The 18,347-nt window shown below is 49.8% G+C and overlaps 1 protein-coding gene across 3 annotated transcripts; it reads right to left on the minus strand.

Annotated features, from left to right (window-relative positions):
• Positions 1-7,795: 7,795 nt before the first annotated feature.
• Positions 7,796-18,123, minus strand: DNAJB1 (DnaJ heat shock protein family (Hsp40) member B1). 3 transcript variants are annotated; one of them, XM_032313648.1, is made up of 4 exons: positions 18,009-18,123; positions 16,990-17,074; positions 9,509-10,089; positions 7,796-9,222 (listed from the first exon to the last, which is right to left on the minus strand). In XM_032313648.1, exons 3-4 carry the CDS (start codon positions 9,998-10,000, stop codon positions 8,992-8,994), a joined length of 723 nt encoding a protein of 240 aa, XP_032169539.1. In that variant the 5' UTR covers positions 10,001-10,089; positions 16,990-17,074; positions 18,009-18,123; the 3' UTR covers positions 7,796-8,991. The 3 variants fall into 3 exon arrangements, with proteins under 3 accessions (XP_032169539.1, XP_032169533.1, XP_032169534.1); XM_032313642.1 differs by lacking the exons at positions 16,990-17,074; positions 18,009-18,123 and adding an exon at positions 11,295-11,650; XM_032313643.1 differs by lacking the exons at positions 16,990-17,074; positions 18,009-18,123 and adding an exon at positions 10,939-11,257.
• Positions 18,124-18,347: the final 224 nt, after the last annotated feature.

Below are 18,347 nucleotides of genomic sequence, written 5' to 3' on the forward strand. Positions count from 1 at the left end.
GTTCTAAGAACTTTACACTTATTAAGCCATTTAACTCTCCTAGCGACCCTGGGAGGTAAGGCAAAGTATTAGGCATCACAAACATATTCACACGTGATGATTTGCTTCATCCATTATATCCTTCGTTGGGTGAAAATTCCTAACTGTGGTTGGTATAACAGGACTTATCTGCTTGTGGTTCACACCCATGAAATTTCATTAAAGAGGTTCTTCCCTTAAAACACAAAGTTATTCTTCTATATTTTCTTCTATTTGTTCTACAGTTTTAGTTTCCCTGGGTCTCTTATTCCATCTCTAGGCCACCTCAGGTTCTGGGATAGGATACAGTCTGCTTTTTCTCCATCATCTGTGCAGCTCTGCGTGACCCTGGGCTTTGCCCTGTGTGCCTTAGTCTCCTCCTCTGTGAAATGGGAATAATAATAGAACACACCTCCTAAAGTTATTATGATTATGCAGAATGAAATGAGCTATTCTGTGTCAGATGCCTGCAGTGGTGCTGGATAGATTGTAAATGCTCAGGGAACACCAGCTGTTGTTAATGAACAGTGTTGAGGTCAGACAGATGAATAAACACACTATATCATAATAGAAATGGACAGAAACAGACGCCTTTTTAAAAAAAAAGATTTTATTTATTTATTTGCGAGAGAGGGAACACAAGCAGGGGGAGTGGGAGAGGGAGAAACAGGCTTCCCGCAGAACAGGAAAGCCCAATGCAGGGCTCAATCCCAGGATCCTGCTGGGATCATGACCTGATCCAAAGGCAGACGCTTAACGACTGAGCCACCCACGTGCCCCTGGAAACAGACGCCTTTATTAAGCTTTTACTATTGTGCCATGGCCTGTGCTGCCTGCTTTTTGTGAATAATCACACTGGATATCACCCCCATTCTATAAAGGGGGAGACTGAGACTCAGAGTGGGGGAACTACTGACTCAAAGTTGAACAGTGACTCATCGGTATGGTGCTTTAGCTTCAACCCCAAGACACATGACATCCCTCTGGGTGGGTGGGTCAAACTTGCCTCAGTGTGGGGCCTGATGATGAGACTTGGGGGACAGAGAGGACCAAGGAGGAAGATTGCAGAGGGACAATACCCTGGCAGAGTGATCTCGGAGTTTGTGGCCTGTGTTTGGGCTTGCCCTGTCAGCCTGGTAGGAGTGATCTTAGTGGGACAGACCTGGAGGGGAAGCAAAGGAGGTGGCCCTTACCGGGCTGGGTCCTTTGACCCCAGGTCCCTCAGACCCAGGACAGGCACCTGCCTTTTGCTGCTGGATTTCAGAAAGTCATGATAAGAACCCAGAAGCAGTGCTGTCTTCTGGAGGGCCGATGGGAAGACCTCTTTTTAAAATGCACCACTGGTAATTTCCCACCACCGCCTTGGCCCCCACTCGGGTCCAGCCCCATCATCCCCAGCAGTTGACTTCCAGCACAGCTCCTAGCTCTGTCTGCTTTCCACTCCCAGGTCTGCAACCCTAACAGCGGCCAGAGGGCGCCTCTGAGCAGCCGAGTCAGGTCCTGTCCCTCCGTTGCTGAAGACCCCGTAGGCCTGCCTCTCCCGGACAGGAGGCCATCTGCCCTCAAAACACCCTTTGCTGTAGTATTCCATCTGGAGATGGGCTTAAGCTATGTTGCTGTCCACCAATACCTTCCAAAGAAAGGTGCCCCCCCCACTGAGACAAACCACCCAGGCCTCAGCTCCAACTTCCCGAAAAGGCAAATCAGGCCATGTCTTTCCTGACTCAAACTCTTCCAACAGGCTTTCCTTCTGCCTCAGGCATGTAGGCCTGCCTCCGCAAGGCCCTGGCAGCTGGCCTGCCTCACCCCAGCCAGGCCCCACCTAACTTTCTCCTACTATCTGTTCCAGCCACCCCAGGCTACAGGGTCTCAGGCCCCTCAGCCCAGCCTTTGTCAGTCTGCACCCATCAGGTGCCTAACAGCCTCATCCGTGGGGCTTCGGCTCCCATGGCCCATCCTAACATATGCCGGTCCCCTGGCCTGTTTCCTCAGGGCGCGCCAGACCTCTTCCTTCCAAGCCCTCTGGTCATGGGAAGTGCCTTGCCCAGTGTAATGGGCTGAATGGTGGCCCCCCCAACAAAGATATGTCTGTGTCCCTGATGCTGTCAATTTGACCTAATTTGGAGTAAGGGTCTTTGCAGAGGTCATTAAGTTAAGGATTTTGAGATCAGCCTGGATCAGGGTGGGCCCTGAATCCAACAAGTGTCCTTAGAAGAGACAGAAGAGAAGACACAGAGGGGTGCAGGGGGAGGGCCGTGTGAGGTTGGGGGGGTGGGTGGGGAGCATGGAACACCCAGGATCCAGCAGAGATGCATGGGACAGATCCTTTCTCGGAGCCTCCAGATGGAACCAACCCTGCTCACACTTTGGTTCCAGACTCTTGGCCTTTCGACGTGTGAAAGGGTGACTTCCTGTTGCTCCAAGCCACATTGTTTGTGGCACCCTGTTATGGAAGCCACGAGAACCTAAAATCTCTGTTTTAGTTAGATCTGTGTTTCGGAGAAGACGATGAGCTTCTGGAGGATTGCCCACATCGCCTTGTCCCAGGTTCTCCCAGGACCTAGCATTGACCTGACACTCAGGAACTGTGCTAAATGACTAACCCATTAATCATGAAGTAGGACAGGTCCCCAGAAAAGAGGGGCTTCTTGGAGCCAGAGAACTTCCACTTCTACCAGGTGGGAACTGGAAGAAGTGGGCCACAGGGGATCCTTCCCAGGGGAATCCACCAGCAGCCCCCTGGGGCTGGGTTGTCCTTCCTCTGCACATGCTCTAACATGAGTGGTCATAGGATAGATGTTGCAGGTCCTCTTGTCCTAATCAGTTGGTTACTCGATTACTTATTCACCAAACACTCAGAGCGCAGTGCTGGACCAAGCACTGCTCTCAGCGCTGGTGATGAAAGATTATTAGGGCATGGTTGGTGACCTTGAGGAAGCTAGGGTTGTTCTGGAGGGAGACCTTGTGGATCATTCCCGAGGTTTGTCTCCTCCCTTCGTGACGAAGAGGGGAGATGTCTGGCTGAATCATCACATTTTGAGAACTCAGAATTCAGATACCCCTGGAATCAGCAGACCAGGAAAGCATTCTCAGGTGTGTGGGAGGGAACATGAATACATGTACTTTAAGGACTAGATTTTATTTATTTATTTATTTTTAAAGATTTTATTTATTTATTTGACACACAGAGCGAGAGCACAAGCAGGAGCAGCAGCAGAGGGAGAAGCAGTCTCCCTGCTGAACGGAGCCTGATGTGGGGCTTGATCCCAGCGGCCTGGGATTATGACCTGAGCCGAAGGCAGATGCCCAATCAACTGAGACACTCAGGCAACCCTAGGGACTAGATTTTATTTTATTTATTTTTATTATTTTTTTTAAAGATTTTATTTTTATTTATTTATTTGTCAGAGAGAGAGGTAGAGCGAGCGCGAGCACAAGCAGACAGAGAGAGGCAGGCAGAGTCAGAGTGAGAAGCAGGCTCCCTGCAGAGCAAGGAGCCCGATGTGGGACTCGATCCCAGGACGCTGGGATCACGACCCGAGCCGAAGGCAGCTGCTTAACCAACTGAGCCACCCAGGCGTCCCAGGGACTAGATTTTAATAGAAAATATAGACACTTGTGTGTGTTGTGCTGTTTTCATATGAAAGTTTGGTGCATTGAAATTTCAAGAGACTGATAACATATATCAGGGACTTCAAGTTATACAATCAAATGACGCTCCTCACCTCCCATCCCAGCAAAGGAAAATGAAGAAAAAACCAACCCCCGAGTGCTTGCAAGCTCCTGCCTCACTCCGAGGAAAACCTGAAGTTCTCCCAGGGGTCCACTAAATCCTGCACCGTCTGCTTTGTTTCCCGCTGCCCTCACTTCCTCCCACTCACACCTTGCTCACTCTGCTCCAGCCTCCCTGGCTGCTGGCTGGTCCTCAAACAACTCAGGCACACTCTTACCTCAGGGCCTTTGCACAGGCTGCTCCCTCTGCCTGGAACTCCCTTCCCTCAGTATCCACCTGAAGAAGTTACCTCTTTCAAATCTTCACTCATATGTCATCTTCTTGGGGAGGCTTTACCCGACCATGCTATTTAAAAAGTACCCCAAACTCTCTACCCCCCAATTTTTTATATTTCTGCATCACTCTCTCCACTCTCTAGTACATTAGATGCTTTATTTATTTATCTTTATTTTCTTTCTCCCCCGAGTCAATCCTTAGCTCTAGAAGAGCAGAATTTTTGCCACTTTTGTTCACTGTGTCCCCAGGATCAAGCACAGGGCAGGGCGCATAGTAGGGAGTTAATCAATGTTGACTCAGTGGAAAAATACTTACTATGTGTCAGGTGCTATGTTGTGTACTTCAATAATTAATTACTAAGAATAATATTAAAGAAGACCTGGGACATGGGGTGCCTGACTGGTTTAGTCAGTGTGACCCTCGATGTCTGGATTGGGAGTTCAAGCCCCATGTTGGGCATAGAGCTTAGTTAAAAAAAAATTGAGGGTGCCTGGGTGGCTCAGTTGGTTAAGTGTCTGCCTTCCGCTCAGGTCATGATCCTGGGTCTTGGGATTGAGCCCCATATTGGGTTCCCTGCTCAGCGCAGAGTCTGCTTCTCCCTGTCCCTCTGCCTGCCACTAACCCCTGCTTATGCTCTCTCTCTCTCAAATAAATAAAATAAAATAAAAAGATTTTTATTTATTTGAAAGAGAGAGACAGCGAGAGAGGGAACACAAGCAGGGGTAGTGGGAGAGGGAGAAGCAGGCTTCCCACTTAGCAGGAAGCCTGATGGGAGGCTCAACTCTAGGACCCTGGGATCATATCCTGAGCCACTCCAGGTGCCCCAAGTAAATAAAATCTTTTAAAAAAAATTTAAAAGATGACTTGAGACAGGATTTCTGCTAAGTGCTTTAGAAATAGGAATATTTGCTCATGTTGATTGTACACTTGTTCTGGGTCAGGCCTGTAGCACAGAGGCCTTCTCAGGGGTTAGCTCTAACTTGGGGGCAGTGAGAAGGCTAAATTGTGGTGATTGTCCTGTCTTACACGGGAGGGACCTGAGGCCCTGAGATGTTTTGTCATTTGCTTGGGGGAATGCAGTGAGCGAATTTGAACTCAGCACCCCCTGAGGGTGCACAGAAGCCAAGATCATGACGTCTTGTTCCTTGCTTCCTGGATGTGTTACCTTGCCCACTCTTCACTTAGACCACCGTGAAATCTGCACCTCATTTGTCTCGTTTTTTTAAAGGATGCTACTGAGACCCAGAGTGGTGAAGTCACCCGCCCAAGGACACATGTCAGCAACGTGACAGAGTCGGGATTCAAACTGGGAGCTGCAGGTCTGGAGCCCGGTGCTCTGCTTTGTCTTTCCAGTCAGCTGGTGGTCACAGCAGCATGGAAGTGAGCCCGCTTCAGGTAAAGCTTCCTCAGGCTGGGTCGGGGCCAGGATTGGAGTGTCTCAGGAGATCATCTGGCAGTTGGGTTCCTGGAGCTCAGCTGAGAGCACCCCCAAAGGCCTTGGACTCGCCTCAGCCTTTAGGGCTGCCAGCTATGGACAAAGAAGTCTTCATACGGTGACTGGCACACAGCGCTTATTCTGTGCTGGGCCCTGGTGTGTGTTTGTGTATTTCCATCTCTGGAAACCTTACAACTCTAGAAGAGGTTCTGTTATTATACCTGTTTTATAGCCAAAGAGTCTGAGGCACAGAGAGGCTAAGTCACTTGCCCAAGGTCACACAGCTAGAAAGCGATTGCCGTGGGATTCAAATCTGGAAGCAAGAACAATGACTAAGGGAGGGGTAGGGGCCACCAAACACTGATCTGGATCTTCACTCCCAGGTAAGTAGTCCTGGCAGAATAAGATGAACAATAACAGGAATGAGGAAGCTCTTTATTTCCCCTGTATGTGAGGGGGGAAATTGCAGCGTACAGTTCATCCCATTTGTGTAAAAATAGAAAAGCTAATATGTGCATCTCAGGAAAGGTACCTGAGAGATGGGACATTTGTTGGGGGCAGACTTGAATTGCAGGGTGGGGGAGAGGATTTTCATTCTGTCCCCTCCAGAGTTTAGTACTGTGATTACACAGCCCTAAACCCTAGAAATTTAGAAATTATGCTTATACGTATATATATACAGACTCCTGCACCAAAGTCTGTTTTCTTCTTTTTCTAAAGGAAAAAAATCTGATGCCATGCCTTTTCCATAGTGCTATGGCAGACAAGGGAACTGCAGGCCCAGAGGAGGGAGGGGACTCAACTGCTTTTCACAGGCTAAATGTATATTTTGAGTTTTGTACTGTTTAAATCATGTTACAATGTGTCTCCTGCTCGTGTGGTGGATTCAGGTGAGGTGGGTTAGAGAGGCAGCTCCATACTTACCAACACAGGAGGGGCTCTGAAATGTGCTGAGAGTCCACACGGTAAGGTAAAGCAAATCCATTAAATTGAAGCCAAGGACGCAAAGCAGTCTGCCAGCACGTACCCCAAACACCACTGGACACACACTCGGTTCAGTATGGCAAACACGTGTCTGAGGGGCTGGCTTTCTGCCCACCCAAGTCCTCTTTGTCCTTTCCACTATGAACATTTGCCTAAAGAAACCCACTGCCCTATACACACCTCTAGGTAGGTAATTTCTAGTTCCCAGAACTGTGTGCTTACAGACTTTGTCCACTTCTGAGTTGGTGACTTTGATACGAAGGTCACAGGGACCTGCTACATAAGACTGGGGCACAGGGGTGGCACTGACCAATTGACCCCAATGGAGCCCAGGGCCAGTTCTGTAGTAAATGTCATCTTGGTGCAGGTCAGCATACCTCTTTTGGCTCTGATATGTGGGGTCACCTCCCAACTAGGATGGCATCCTCTGGGCTCACTGCATATGCTTGTCTAGGGAGAAACCTACATCCTACATCTGGGGAAAAGCCCTCTGGATTTGTGCTATCCAACAGCTGCTACTAGCTGTGTGTGACTGCTGTTGAGCACTTGGAATGTGACTGAACAACTGAGAAACTGAATTTAATTTACTGAATCTTAAAGCACTTCCATTTAAAGATGACAGAAAACATTCTAATCACTTACAGAAACTTCTCTTTGACAACACAGCTCCTACACCATTTTCAGTGGCTAAACTGTTTCAGTGGGAAGGGAAAGCCACCCCTAGGTTGATTTTAAACACACTGGCATTTAAGTTTTTACTTCAAGACATTTTGTAGCAAAGTAGCAATACGTTGTTTTAAGCCTATGTAATTACTTACCTTGTAATAAAACCAGTTCCTTAAAAACAGTAACAAAGGAAAGGCAGCCTCAGTGGCCTGCCCGTGGAGCCAGGGCAGGAAATGGGTCTTCTCCAGGGTGGGGTCAGCCCTGGGCTGGAATTCCAGTCTGGTTTGGCCAGAGCCTGCCTGACACCCAGCCTGTTCTAGCAAGAAAGGAGTAGAGGGGGGATCATAAGGGCAGACCATGCACCTCCCTTGGGCTCCAGAAACTGGGCCCTGCAGGACGGGAAAGGGAATTCCTTAACTCGAGCCCACCCTTCCTAAAACCAGCTCTGAAATCCACAGGGCTCTTGGGGTGCCTGGGTCAGGTCCAGGTGGGCTGACGTTCTCTGCTCTGCAATGCAGCCCAGAAAGGGAGACTTATCTCTCCCTTGCAGAGTTCTCTTGCCTGTGCCCACCCCCAGCCTTCCCTGGCCCTTCCCTTCCACCCTGACTGCATCTGGAGGGACACCCAGCCGCCGCCCCAACCCATCAGCAAAACCCTCAAACAGAGTCGCAGGACTGCTCCCCTGAGGTTTAGCATCAGTCTTTAATGCTGTCGTGCTGCACATTGACAAGTCACACGCTTTGGTCTCATGTTGGCAGTGTCAACTTACAATGAGTCTAAAGGTCTGAGCACCAGACTGGCCTGCAAGGAACAGACACTTGTTCCAACCCGGCCCCCCTCCCCAACTCCCAAGGTTCCTTTTGAATTCCATCGTGGCCCTGTACAGAGAGCAGCAGCTGCCGTGGACTGGTTTCCTTTGAGGGCCCACCAACATTACACAGAATTATAAAAACATATTTACAGACGTTCCACAGTGCTCCTGTAATCAGAAGCAAAGACCCTTTTATCAAAAGGGATTATATCTAGAGCTGTGCAAAATTCAAAAGGATCAGATCCTTTTGAAAGAGTCCAGAGTCCATTAAATGAAAAACTACCTGGGCACTTGTAAACCCCAGGTGTGCCAAAAGATTGCCTTATAGATAAAAGAAAAAAAAAAAAAAAAAGAGTGTGACCCATAAGTGAGTGCACGTGGCTTCAGAGTCAGGGGTCGAGAAGGTCCCCTACTCTGTCCAGGGTCCCTGACCCTCTAGGCAGATGCATCTGTGCAACTCATTCACATGAGGCTGGCTCCCTTGGTCCTGCTGGAACAAGAGGTATTGCTTGTGGGTGCCAGCCAGGCAGTTTTGCAAAAATAATCGAAGTTGGTTCTCAATTTGAGATGACAAAAGAGAAAACAGGATTCTTCAGGGGAAGAGCAAGACAGGGGAGACAAATACAGAATAAAACACTAACTGATCACACAACAGAAACTGAGGAGTGTACAGGGTCTGGTAACCAAGATGGCAGGTTGGCACCACCTAATGGCCACAAGTCAAGGGACTACAGACACATCAAGTCCAGCTGTGGGTCTGCCTCTTGACCGTGGGCGGGGCCTGGAGGAGGGTACGGGCCCATCCCGGGAGGGCTGCCGGAACCAGTGGGACAGACTGGAATGCCTTTTCCTGCTGTCCCCACCACCAGCTGCCCTATCGCTCGAAAAACCACTTAAGTCTAGTGCACGACTTTGAAAGATTGTAATATATTCTCTGGAAAACATTCAGCAGTACGAAAGCCCTCCCTGGGCCCTCCCGCCCTCTCACGGGTCCACAACTGGTGGAACGGTCCGGAAATCCTTGAGCTCTGGAAAGGTCCCTGGTCAGTCCTTGGGAAACACAGGAGACTATATTGGAAGAATCTGCTCAAGTACGGTTCTTGACGTCTGGGGAATCCTTTCAGGGAAGATTACTTCAAACTCAATAATGAGGTCCCCGCGTTTCTCGGGCGTTTTGGGGAGGGGTAGGCCTTCTCCAGGAACTTTTCGCCGCATGCCAGGCCTGATGACATCTTTGAACACAACGGGTATGGTCCTGCCGTCCAGAGTGGGTACGTTCACTGTGCAGCCACACAGAGCCTTAGAGAGCAAAGACAGAACGTTAGATGGAAGGTATTTAGGATGCTCAACTCCCGTCCAGAAGCTGTTTAATGTAGGGGGAAGCACCACCAGGCCCCTGTAGCTAAGACCTTGCCCCCAGATATGGAAAACTCTGGAAAAACAGAGCCCTGGTCAGTCTCATTTTTGCTGTAACCCCCAAGCCTGGCTCCAAAGTGCTTAGACATATCTGTCAAGCAAACATCCAACGACTTCAAAATCCAACAATCTCCCTCCATACATACTACCATACTTATTAGTATCCTACCTCCCGAAGGCTGATCTTGGCTGGGTAAATGACATCAGAGCCATCTCTCTTAAAGATATTGTGTGGCTTGTCCTTTAAAACAAAGACAATGTCAGCTGGAATGTTGTTGGAGGTCTGGTCGCCTTCCTTGGGGAAGGTGATTTTGGTCCCTTCTTTCCACCCCCGCTTCACTTCAATGGTCAAGATCTTGTCTTCGTTGCGAATGCTCTTTCCATCGGGGTTCAGCCGCTTATGGGAGATTTTCATCTTCTTGGTACAGCCGCTATAGATCTCTTCAAGCGAGACCCTAAGGTCGTGGGTGACGGGGGGATCTTGCTTCTTTCGGGTGGGCTCTTGGGCAGGACGGGAACGGCCAAAGTTCATGTTGGTGAAACCACCCATGCCCATGGGGAAGCCAGAGAACGGGTCATCAATGTCCATGCCTTCCTCCCCGTTCCGCTGCCCAAAAAAGGTGTCAAAGGGATTTCGGCCACCGAAGAACTCCGCAAACATGGCATGAGGATCTCCATGGAATGTGTAGCTGAAAGAGGTACCATTAGCACCACCACTGCTCCCAACACTGGGGCCACCACCCTTTAGACCTGAAAGGCAAAATCAGAAGAAATGAGATGGTGGTGAGCTTCTCTCCCCCTGCCTCCCCCACCCTTTCTCTCTAGGTGCTTTCACTAAGGAAAAAACTTGAGAACCATTAAGGGTGGGGGGGGGGTGGGAGGAATTTTTTTTTTTTTTTAGCCTGTCAGGAAGAGTAAAGAACCCTAAGTCAGAGTTAGACTCCCCCCTCCAGGTGCTTCAGCGTGCCAGAACAGGGGTAAAGGACTCAAGCGCCCTCTCTAGAGGACACGGAATTCCCAGCACTTCTTGACTAACCTATTCTCCCTACAAATACATTAAGATTTACAAAAAATTCATTAAGAGATCAGCTGAAAAAGGCACGCTCCACGATCAGTGCTCGGTAAGTGTTTACTCTCAGAAATACTCAAGAGCTAGGAATGTGTGAGGAGCAGAAATGAAAGCAAAACCATAGACGCAGCTTTTCAAATTCTCACACCCTGGCAATAATTGCCACCATCCTTACGTAAAAACCCACTTCATTTCTTAAGACTCAGCCCAGAAACCAGTCTGAGTCATCCACGGGCAACTGGACAACAAGACAGCTTCCTTCTCTGGGCCTCAGAGGCCTGCGCCGCTGCGGCCGGGCCGAGGCGGGTTCCTCTACACCTGGACTGCGTTCGGGCGCTGGCTGCCATCTACGTGCCTGGCACCAGGTTAGATAAGCACTTTACAGGAATTATCTCACTCCGCCCTCACAGGGGCCCCGGAGTGAGGTCGGCGCTAATCGGTGCGCTCATCCGCAGGCTCGCCGATCGCAGGTCAAGCCCTACGCGCAGCCACAAGCCCCACCCTGCGACCCTGGTCGCTAGGCCTGCCACCTCGGCCCAGGTGAGCTCCAGACTGCCGGGGCCGCGATGACACCGGCCCGGCTCGGCCTCGGTCCCCACTGCGTCGCATCCGCACCCCGGGACCGCTTGGGGACGTGGGTGGAGGCGCCTAGGGAGGGGCAACCGCAGACATGCTAGAAGCTTCTGGGCGAGCTGCGCTGCCAGGACTCCTCCTCCCATCCGGCGGCCGCCAATCCGAGGGCGGAGGCCCGCGTGGCCGGAGGGCGGGGGCCTCTCGCCCACCGGGCCCGGGGCGTCCCCTGGGGACGCTACAGCCCGGCCGCCGGGCCTCGGTTCTCCCTCCTGTCAAACGGCGGGGGCGCGCCCCTAGCCGCGCGCGCACGCACCTTCTTCCCCGTAGCGGTCAAAGATCTCACGCTTGCGCGGGTCGCTGAGCACGTCGTAGGCCTCGGCGATCTCCTTGAACTTCTCCTCGGCGCCGGGCTCCTTGTTTTTGTCCGGGTGGTAGCGTAGCGCCTGGCGGCGGTAAGCCCGCTTGATTTCCTCGTCCGACGCGCCACGGGCCAGGCCCAGCGTCTGGTAATAGTCCTTGCCCATAGTCCCCGCCTGCGGCCCGCCGCCCAGCTGTCGCCGTACCCCCGCTTCGCCGCCGCCCCGTCCCGGACTCTATATACCCGTCCGGCGGAAGCTTCCAGAGCCCGCCAGCCCCCTCCAGAACCTTCTGCCCCGCCCCCCGCACCGCTCCGACCAATCGCCGCCTCCCGGTCGGCGACGCGCGACGTCCGGGGCGGGGCTTAGCCGCCAACGGCTGCCCGCGCGCGGCCACGCCCCTTTCCTCTCCGCCCCCGGCAACGCCTCCCCGCGGCGCGCGCACCGAGCGACGAGGGCCCCGCCCACTTGACGGGGAGCCAATCGCGACCTTTTTTCACTGCCTTCGCGGACCCCGGTCGGCCGCGTGTGTTGTACCCAGCCTGGGTCAATAGGTTACGGCACATCTCTCGGGAAGGGGCGGGCCGGATGTGGCCCCTCCCCTTAGGGCTGCCCCGCTCTTCCCCCGGTGACAGTAGAACTGCTCTCCGGCTTCTCATCGGGCTCTGAGAATGGGGGTTCTCTCTCCGGGTGATTCTGAGAAAGCTGGCTAACCTTGCCTTGCCCTAGGTTCCCCTCTACCCCGACTTCTTTAACAAGGGAAGAAAAATACCCGCCCGCCCTCTTCTCTTGGCTGTGGGGAGAATGCAATGGATCCCAGAACCGTCCCTGTCCTCACCATACAGGTTCCTATAACGCAAGGTGAGGCCCCGGGACAAAAGTTCACCTCCCCGGAGTGATCTTCTCTCCGGGGAAAAGGCTCCTTATGCCTTTCACTTTACCTTTTTCTCAAGAACACCTGTCAGTGAAATCTGAAATTATCCTGTTCTTTGGTTTTCATGCTAAATCCATCTCCCTCCCAGCCTGCAGTTGCCAGAACCCAGATACTGGAACAGTATCTGGCATCCAGTCGCAGTGGACACTTCATAAATATTCCTGCCTGTTTTTAATGCACCTGCTTCATTTTTCTCCCCACTACATTTATGATTTGGGGGCCGGCATGGCTGTGTCATACACCTCTCAGGGTCTATGATTCCCCTTTGGCTCTGAGAGTCTCGGGTGCCTGTGGTCAAAGGCAGGACTGATGGGGACAAGAGGCTCAGAAAGGGGTACCAACTGAGGAAGCCATAGGGAAGAAGGGGTAGGCAGTGGTGGTGGTTGGGGTGGGAGGTTCCTGGAAGAGCTGCCTGGGAGGTGAGGGTGGTGTGATGCTGGCTCTGGAGCCAGACAGTAGATTTCATTCCCAGTTTCAGCACTTCTGGCTGCATGACCTTGGGCTGGTTACTGAACCATCTGGGGCCTCAGTTCCCTCATCTGTACAATAAGGATAGCAGTTGTACTTGCCTCATGAAGTCGACATTTGTAAAGTGTGCAAGACAGACCTGGCACAGAGGAAGTATTATCGAAGGGGTGACTAACCATCTCGGTGAATGATGGGCTACTGAGCCACCCCCTTCCTGGCAGCACCACAGCAAAATGCTTCTGGTGACTGCTGCCTTGGTGTAAGCTGAGACTTCTGAGAAACAAGACCATGGATTTCCCCCCGCTTTCCAGTTGGGGGGTGCTGGCGATCCTTGGCCACTCACTGACCTCACCAACGGTAACCATGTCAGTAAGGACTGGGTTAGTACACACACTGGCCAACCTGGGAGGATGATGGGTCTGGCCTGGGCATCCATAACTATAGTACAGCAGGGGCCCTGAACCATCAGAAAGGGAAAATAATTCAATTTTTAAAAAGTTTCATAAATAAAAAATAAGTTACATAAATAAATAGCAGAAGAGTTCTTATTACGAAGGAAAACCCAGCACTTGTGAACTTCCTCATGGTTACATGCTAGTATTTTATGGTATAAATTTAATCTAGAGTTACAGATGTGAAGACCTCCAAAGGTGTTGGGCATCTTTGTATTTGGAGGCAAACTTAGGGTTGGGAACTCCCCCTTCCTAGGTAAGCCAGGGTCATGTTTGAGAATTTTTGTCTGCCCACCCAAACTACACAGTATAACCCCAAGACCTCTCCTTAGGATTTTTTTGTCTTGGACATTCACTGGACACTTCAAAACATTACTGGAAAAGTGGCCTCCACAGAAACCTCAGCAGATCCTGAGCTCTCAACTCAGAGAAGATGGGATGGTTTAATTTTATGTATCGGTTTGGCTGGGCTTTGGTACCCAGATGTTCAAGTAAACACAAATCTAAGTGTTGTTGTGAAAGTATTTTGTAGATGTGGTTAAGTTAATGTCTATAATCAGTTGACTTAAGTACAGTAGATGATCTTGGATAATGGGGATGGGTCTTGTCCAATCAGTGGAAATGTTTTAAAAGCAAATAATACCGAGATTTCTCTGAGGAAGAAGTGTCAGTTCCTGGCCAGGAGTTTCTAGCCTGCTGTTTTGCCCTACAGATTTCAGACTTGCCTAGCTAGCACCCCTAATCATGTAAGCCAATGCCTTGAAATACACCTTTTATTCACACACACACACACATACTCACAAACACGTATATCCTGGTTCTGTTTCTTTGGGAGAACCCTGACTGATGTAGGAACAAAACAACTGAGTCTGGAGTCAGTCAGCCTCAGCTGAAATCTGGGACCCACTATTTACTTATTTACAGCCTGTGTGATCTTGTGTAATGTGCTTGATCTCTTGGAACATTAGGTGTGTCCTCTATAAAATGGAGATAAGAATAGATCTTAACTCCCAGGGTTGCTATGAGGATGAAATTAAGAGGGGCCAGGAAATGAACATTATAATGACAGCTGACACTGACACGACCCCACTATGTGCCAGTCTGACTCTAAGTGTTCCATATGTATTAATTCATTCACTCCTTGCAATAATCCTGTGGGGTTGGCCTAATGTTACTTGCATTTTGCAGGTGGGAAAACTGAGGCTCTGAGAGGTCATGTGACTTGCTGCATGAGGTCACCCAGTGAGCAAAATGCTGAAATGTAAAGTGTTTAGCACACTCAGTATTTATGGTAAGCACTCAGCTTGTGTACAATGTGATTCAGATGATGATAAAGCCTTCATTTTAAATAAATGATCACTACTGTTTTCAACTCTGCTTCTTTTCATCAAAAAGACCTTCAAAAGCACTACAACCATATAAACCAACAATTCCTCCCCTGGCTGGAATACCCACGTGAAATAAAAACCTGTGTTTACATAAAAGCCCATGAGCAGATGTTTATCAAAGCTTGATTTGTAATTATCAACAGCCATTAAAACCTAAATGTGCTTCAGTGGGGGATAATCAAACTGTGACCTAGCCACATGATGGAATAGTATTCAGCCATAAGAAAGGACTGAGTTACTGGTACAGAAAACAATGCAGACGAACCTCAAATGCATTATGTTAGTGAAAGGAGCCAGACTCAAAAGGCTGTCTGAGTTGTACTGTTGTGATTCTATTTTTTTTTTTTAAAGATTATTTATTTATTTATTTGACAGAGAGAGATCACAAGTAGGCAGAGAGGCAGGCAGAGAGAGAGAGAGGAGGAAGCAGGCTCCCTGCTGAGCAGAGAGCCCGATGCGGGACTCGATCCCAGGACCCTGAGATCATGACCTGAGCCGAAGGCAGCGGCTTAACCCACTGAGCCACCCAGGCGCCCGTGATTCCATTTTATAAGGCATTTTGGAAAAGGTAAAAGTGTTAGGGCAGAAAGCAGATCACTGGTTGTAGGGGGCTGGGATGTGCTACAAAGGGAGACAGGGGAATTTGGGGGGTGATGATGGAAATGTTCTGTATCTGGACTGTTATGTTAGTTACACAACTGTATATATTCAGAGCTGTACACTAAAAAAGGTAAATTTCACTGTATGTAAATTACAGCTCAATAAAAAAAAATTCTATGGACCTAAAAACAAAAAAAGGCAAGACTGGGTAAAACTTGGGAAGCCTCTCTCTGGGGTTCCTGACACAGTGGAAAGTTGCTAATCAGCCCTGGCTTGTCTGGTCTAGGCTTTACCTTCTCTCACACAGCTCGAACCAGCTCCATCACATACCCCAAAACAAGCCAAGCCAGGTTCCCAGAGAAATCAAGATCCTACCTTACCTGCACATGGGAACTACAAAAGGAGCTTGTGAGACAGATAGACACACCAGAACTTCAACATTCAAATGATCATGTGTTCCCCCAAATCTGAGATAAAAGGAGCCCCCCCACTCATCCTTCAGTACTGCCATAGCACCAGACCTTTCTGGAATTTCCCCCTTGGAAATTGCCATAAAGGGCTTTTGGCAGTTGGCTCAGCAAACTAGCTGTGACTGTTATGAATTAGCCACTGTATTGGGGGTGATGAGGACAGCAGCAGGGTCTAGCTGTCCCTAACGGACAGGCATAGTGGGTTCTGTTAGTGAAAGAAGCCAGACTCATGAATGGTTTGAACAAAGTGGCCAGTCTTCATTCTGAAGGTGGATATTATTTCTGCTGACAACCTGGTTACTGGAAGCCAGATGAGACCAACAAGGAGTGCTTGCACCTGCAATATCCATCTAAAACAAGGGGGTATTGTCCTTTCTGAGCTCCGTCCTGCCCTTCTATGAGCTTCCTGTGGGTGAGGAGAGGGTGGAAATTATTGGTATGCCCTTGTTGGCACACAGCAGAGTAGGTTCACAGAATGATTTTGTGCCTATTGAGTGAGTGTGGGGCTCAGGAAAACAGTATTGAAGGGTAAATTCCAGAATGTTCTGAGTCTGTAGGGATGTACATGGCCTCTGTCTAGAATGACATCAGTTTGGATCCCACACCTGAACTAGCTGGAATACAGCAACAGAGAAGACACACTGACCGACCCAGCCCACATTACAGAAGCTGGAAATTGACAGGGCAAAGTAGCAAAACTTGGGTGGATTTTAGGGGTTCCACTGTGCCTCTCAGTACTTCACAATTAGATGTCTCAAGTAAGTCAACTTGGTAAGATTTTAACTTTTTGTTTCTAAGTGATTGTTCCTCCTGTCCCCCTCAATGAAGGCAGGGAGAGTGAAGCCTGTCAGGACACAAAGGATCTCAAGATACTGTGAACACTAACTGCCAACAGAGAAAAGATCTGTGTTTTTGAAAGCACAATTATAAAACACTTTTATGGGGCGCCTGGGTGGCTCAGTGGGTTAAGCCGCTGCCTTTGGCTCAGGTCATGATCTCAGGGTCCTGGGATCAAGTTCCACATCAGGCTCTCTGCTCAGCAGGGAGCCTGCTTCCCTTCCTCTCTCTCTGCCTACTTGTGATCTCTCTCTGTCAAATAAATAAATAAAAATCTTAAAAAAAAAAAAAAAAAAGCTTTTATGGTTTCATCTCTTTTGCCCAGATAGGCCTGGCAAAAGACAGTGAGTTTCTCAAGACCACAGCCTTGGATTCCTTTACTGGAAGTCACAGGTCCCCCAAAGCTGTAGCTTTAGAAGTTTCCAGAACTGAACCTGGATGACTAAGTGTTAAGCATTGACTCACCTTGCCCCACCCTGCTCCCCTGTGAATCAGTGATTTACCTTTGATGACTTCTCACCACATTTCTGATGTCAGGCCTCTAAGCTCCAGAGGGTTCCACAGTTGATGAAGGCTCAGGGGCGGGGTCTGTAATGAGGAGAAAGTAGAGAAGGTGAGGGAGTGTGCCAGGTGCTCCTAACTCTGTCCTGAAATCTTGAGTGTGTGCAGGAGGCTGTGTGTGTGTGTGTGTGTGTGTGTGTGGTGGCATCCAACTTCTCCAGCCTGCTCACGACAAATAATCAAAGGAGCAAAAGCATGGCATGACCCCAGACCAGCACTGCCCAGTAGAGCCAGTGCGACGCAATACAGACAACCACAAATGCAAACCAGGTCTGCGATTTTAAATTAATTAATTAATTAATTTCAGATTTTATTTATTCATTTGAGAGACAGAGGGAGAGAGCACAGAGGGAGAGGAAGAAATGGATGGGGCTCAATCCTAGGACCCTGAGATTGTGACATGAGTCTAAGGAAGATGTTTAACTGACTGAGCCACCCAGACATCCTGATTTTAAATGTTCTAATAGGCATTTTAAAAAAGGAACTTAATTGTAATAATCTACGTTAATCCAATATATCTAAAATATCATTTCAACTTTTAATTAACATAAAAGGTTATTAATGAGGGTTTTTTTTTTTTTTACATTCTCCTTTTTATACTAAGTCTTTGAAATCGGTGCGTGTTTTACCTTTACAGCACATCTTGATTTGTACCAGCCACGTTTCTAGGGCTCACTAGACCCATGGCCAGTGGTGACCATACTGGATAGCACAGATAGACAGGTGTGGGCCCCTGGCCTACGGGGCTGGGCTTGCACCCCCCAGAATGGGGCGAGGACTCAGTTTGTAAGTTGGGGGATCCCCGGGGGCTTTTCGTCATACATGTCCCCTTTCTTTCCCTTCCATTCATGACAGATGGGGGTCCCCTCGCCGGAGAGGACTCTCCGTCCAGGCGCCCCAGCACACGCCCCCAGCACCTAGCCCTTTCAGGTTGCTCCCCATAACCTAGGGGGCTGCCCACCTGGGAATTCACACAGTCGCGCCCCCCGCCATGCGGATGCTGTCTTCCCTGTCACTCAACTTTTTGCTCCCGCCCCCAGCTGTAAGGTAACCGTCGCTTCCCTTGGTTTCCACAGCGACGCCACCAAGGGGCGGGGAAGGGGCGCGCGGCTCCGGGGTCCCACTTTGATTGGTGGGTGGCCAAGCACCTTTCTGCTCGTCCCTGTCGGGCCTGCGCTCCTCCCCCTCGGTGTGTCCCGCAAGCTGATTGGCCAGCCTTATGGCGAGAGCGGCTAGGTCTTGCTCAAGACCAGCCTCACGGGGCGGGGTCGAAGGTGAGCTCCCCGCGCGCTGATTGGCT

The sequence above is a fragment of the Mustela erminea genome, chromosome 1, assembly GCF_009829155.1.
Source record: "Mustela erminea isolate mMusErm1 chromosome 1, mMusErm1.Pri, whole genome shotgun sequence".
In the NCBI taxonomy this organism is placed as follows: Eukaryota; Metazoa; Chordata; class Mammalia; order Carnivora; family Mustelidae; genus Mustela; species Mustela erminea.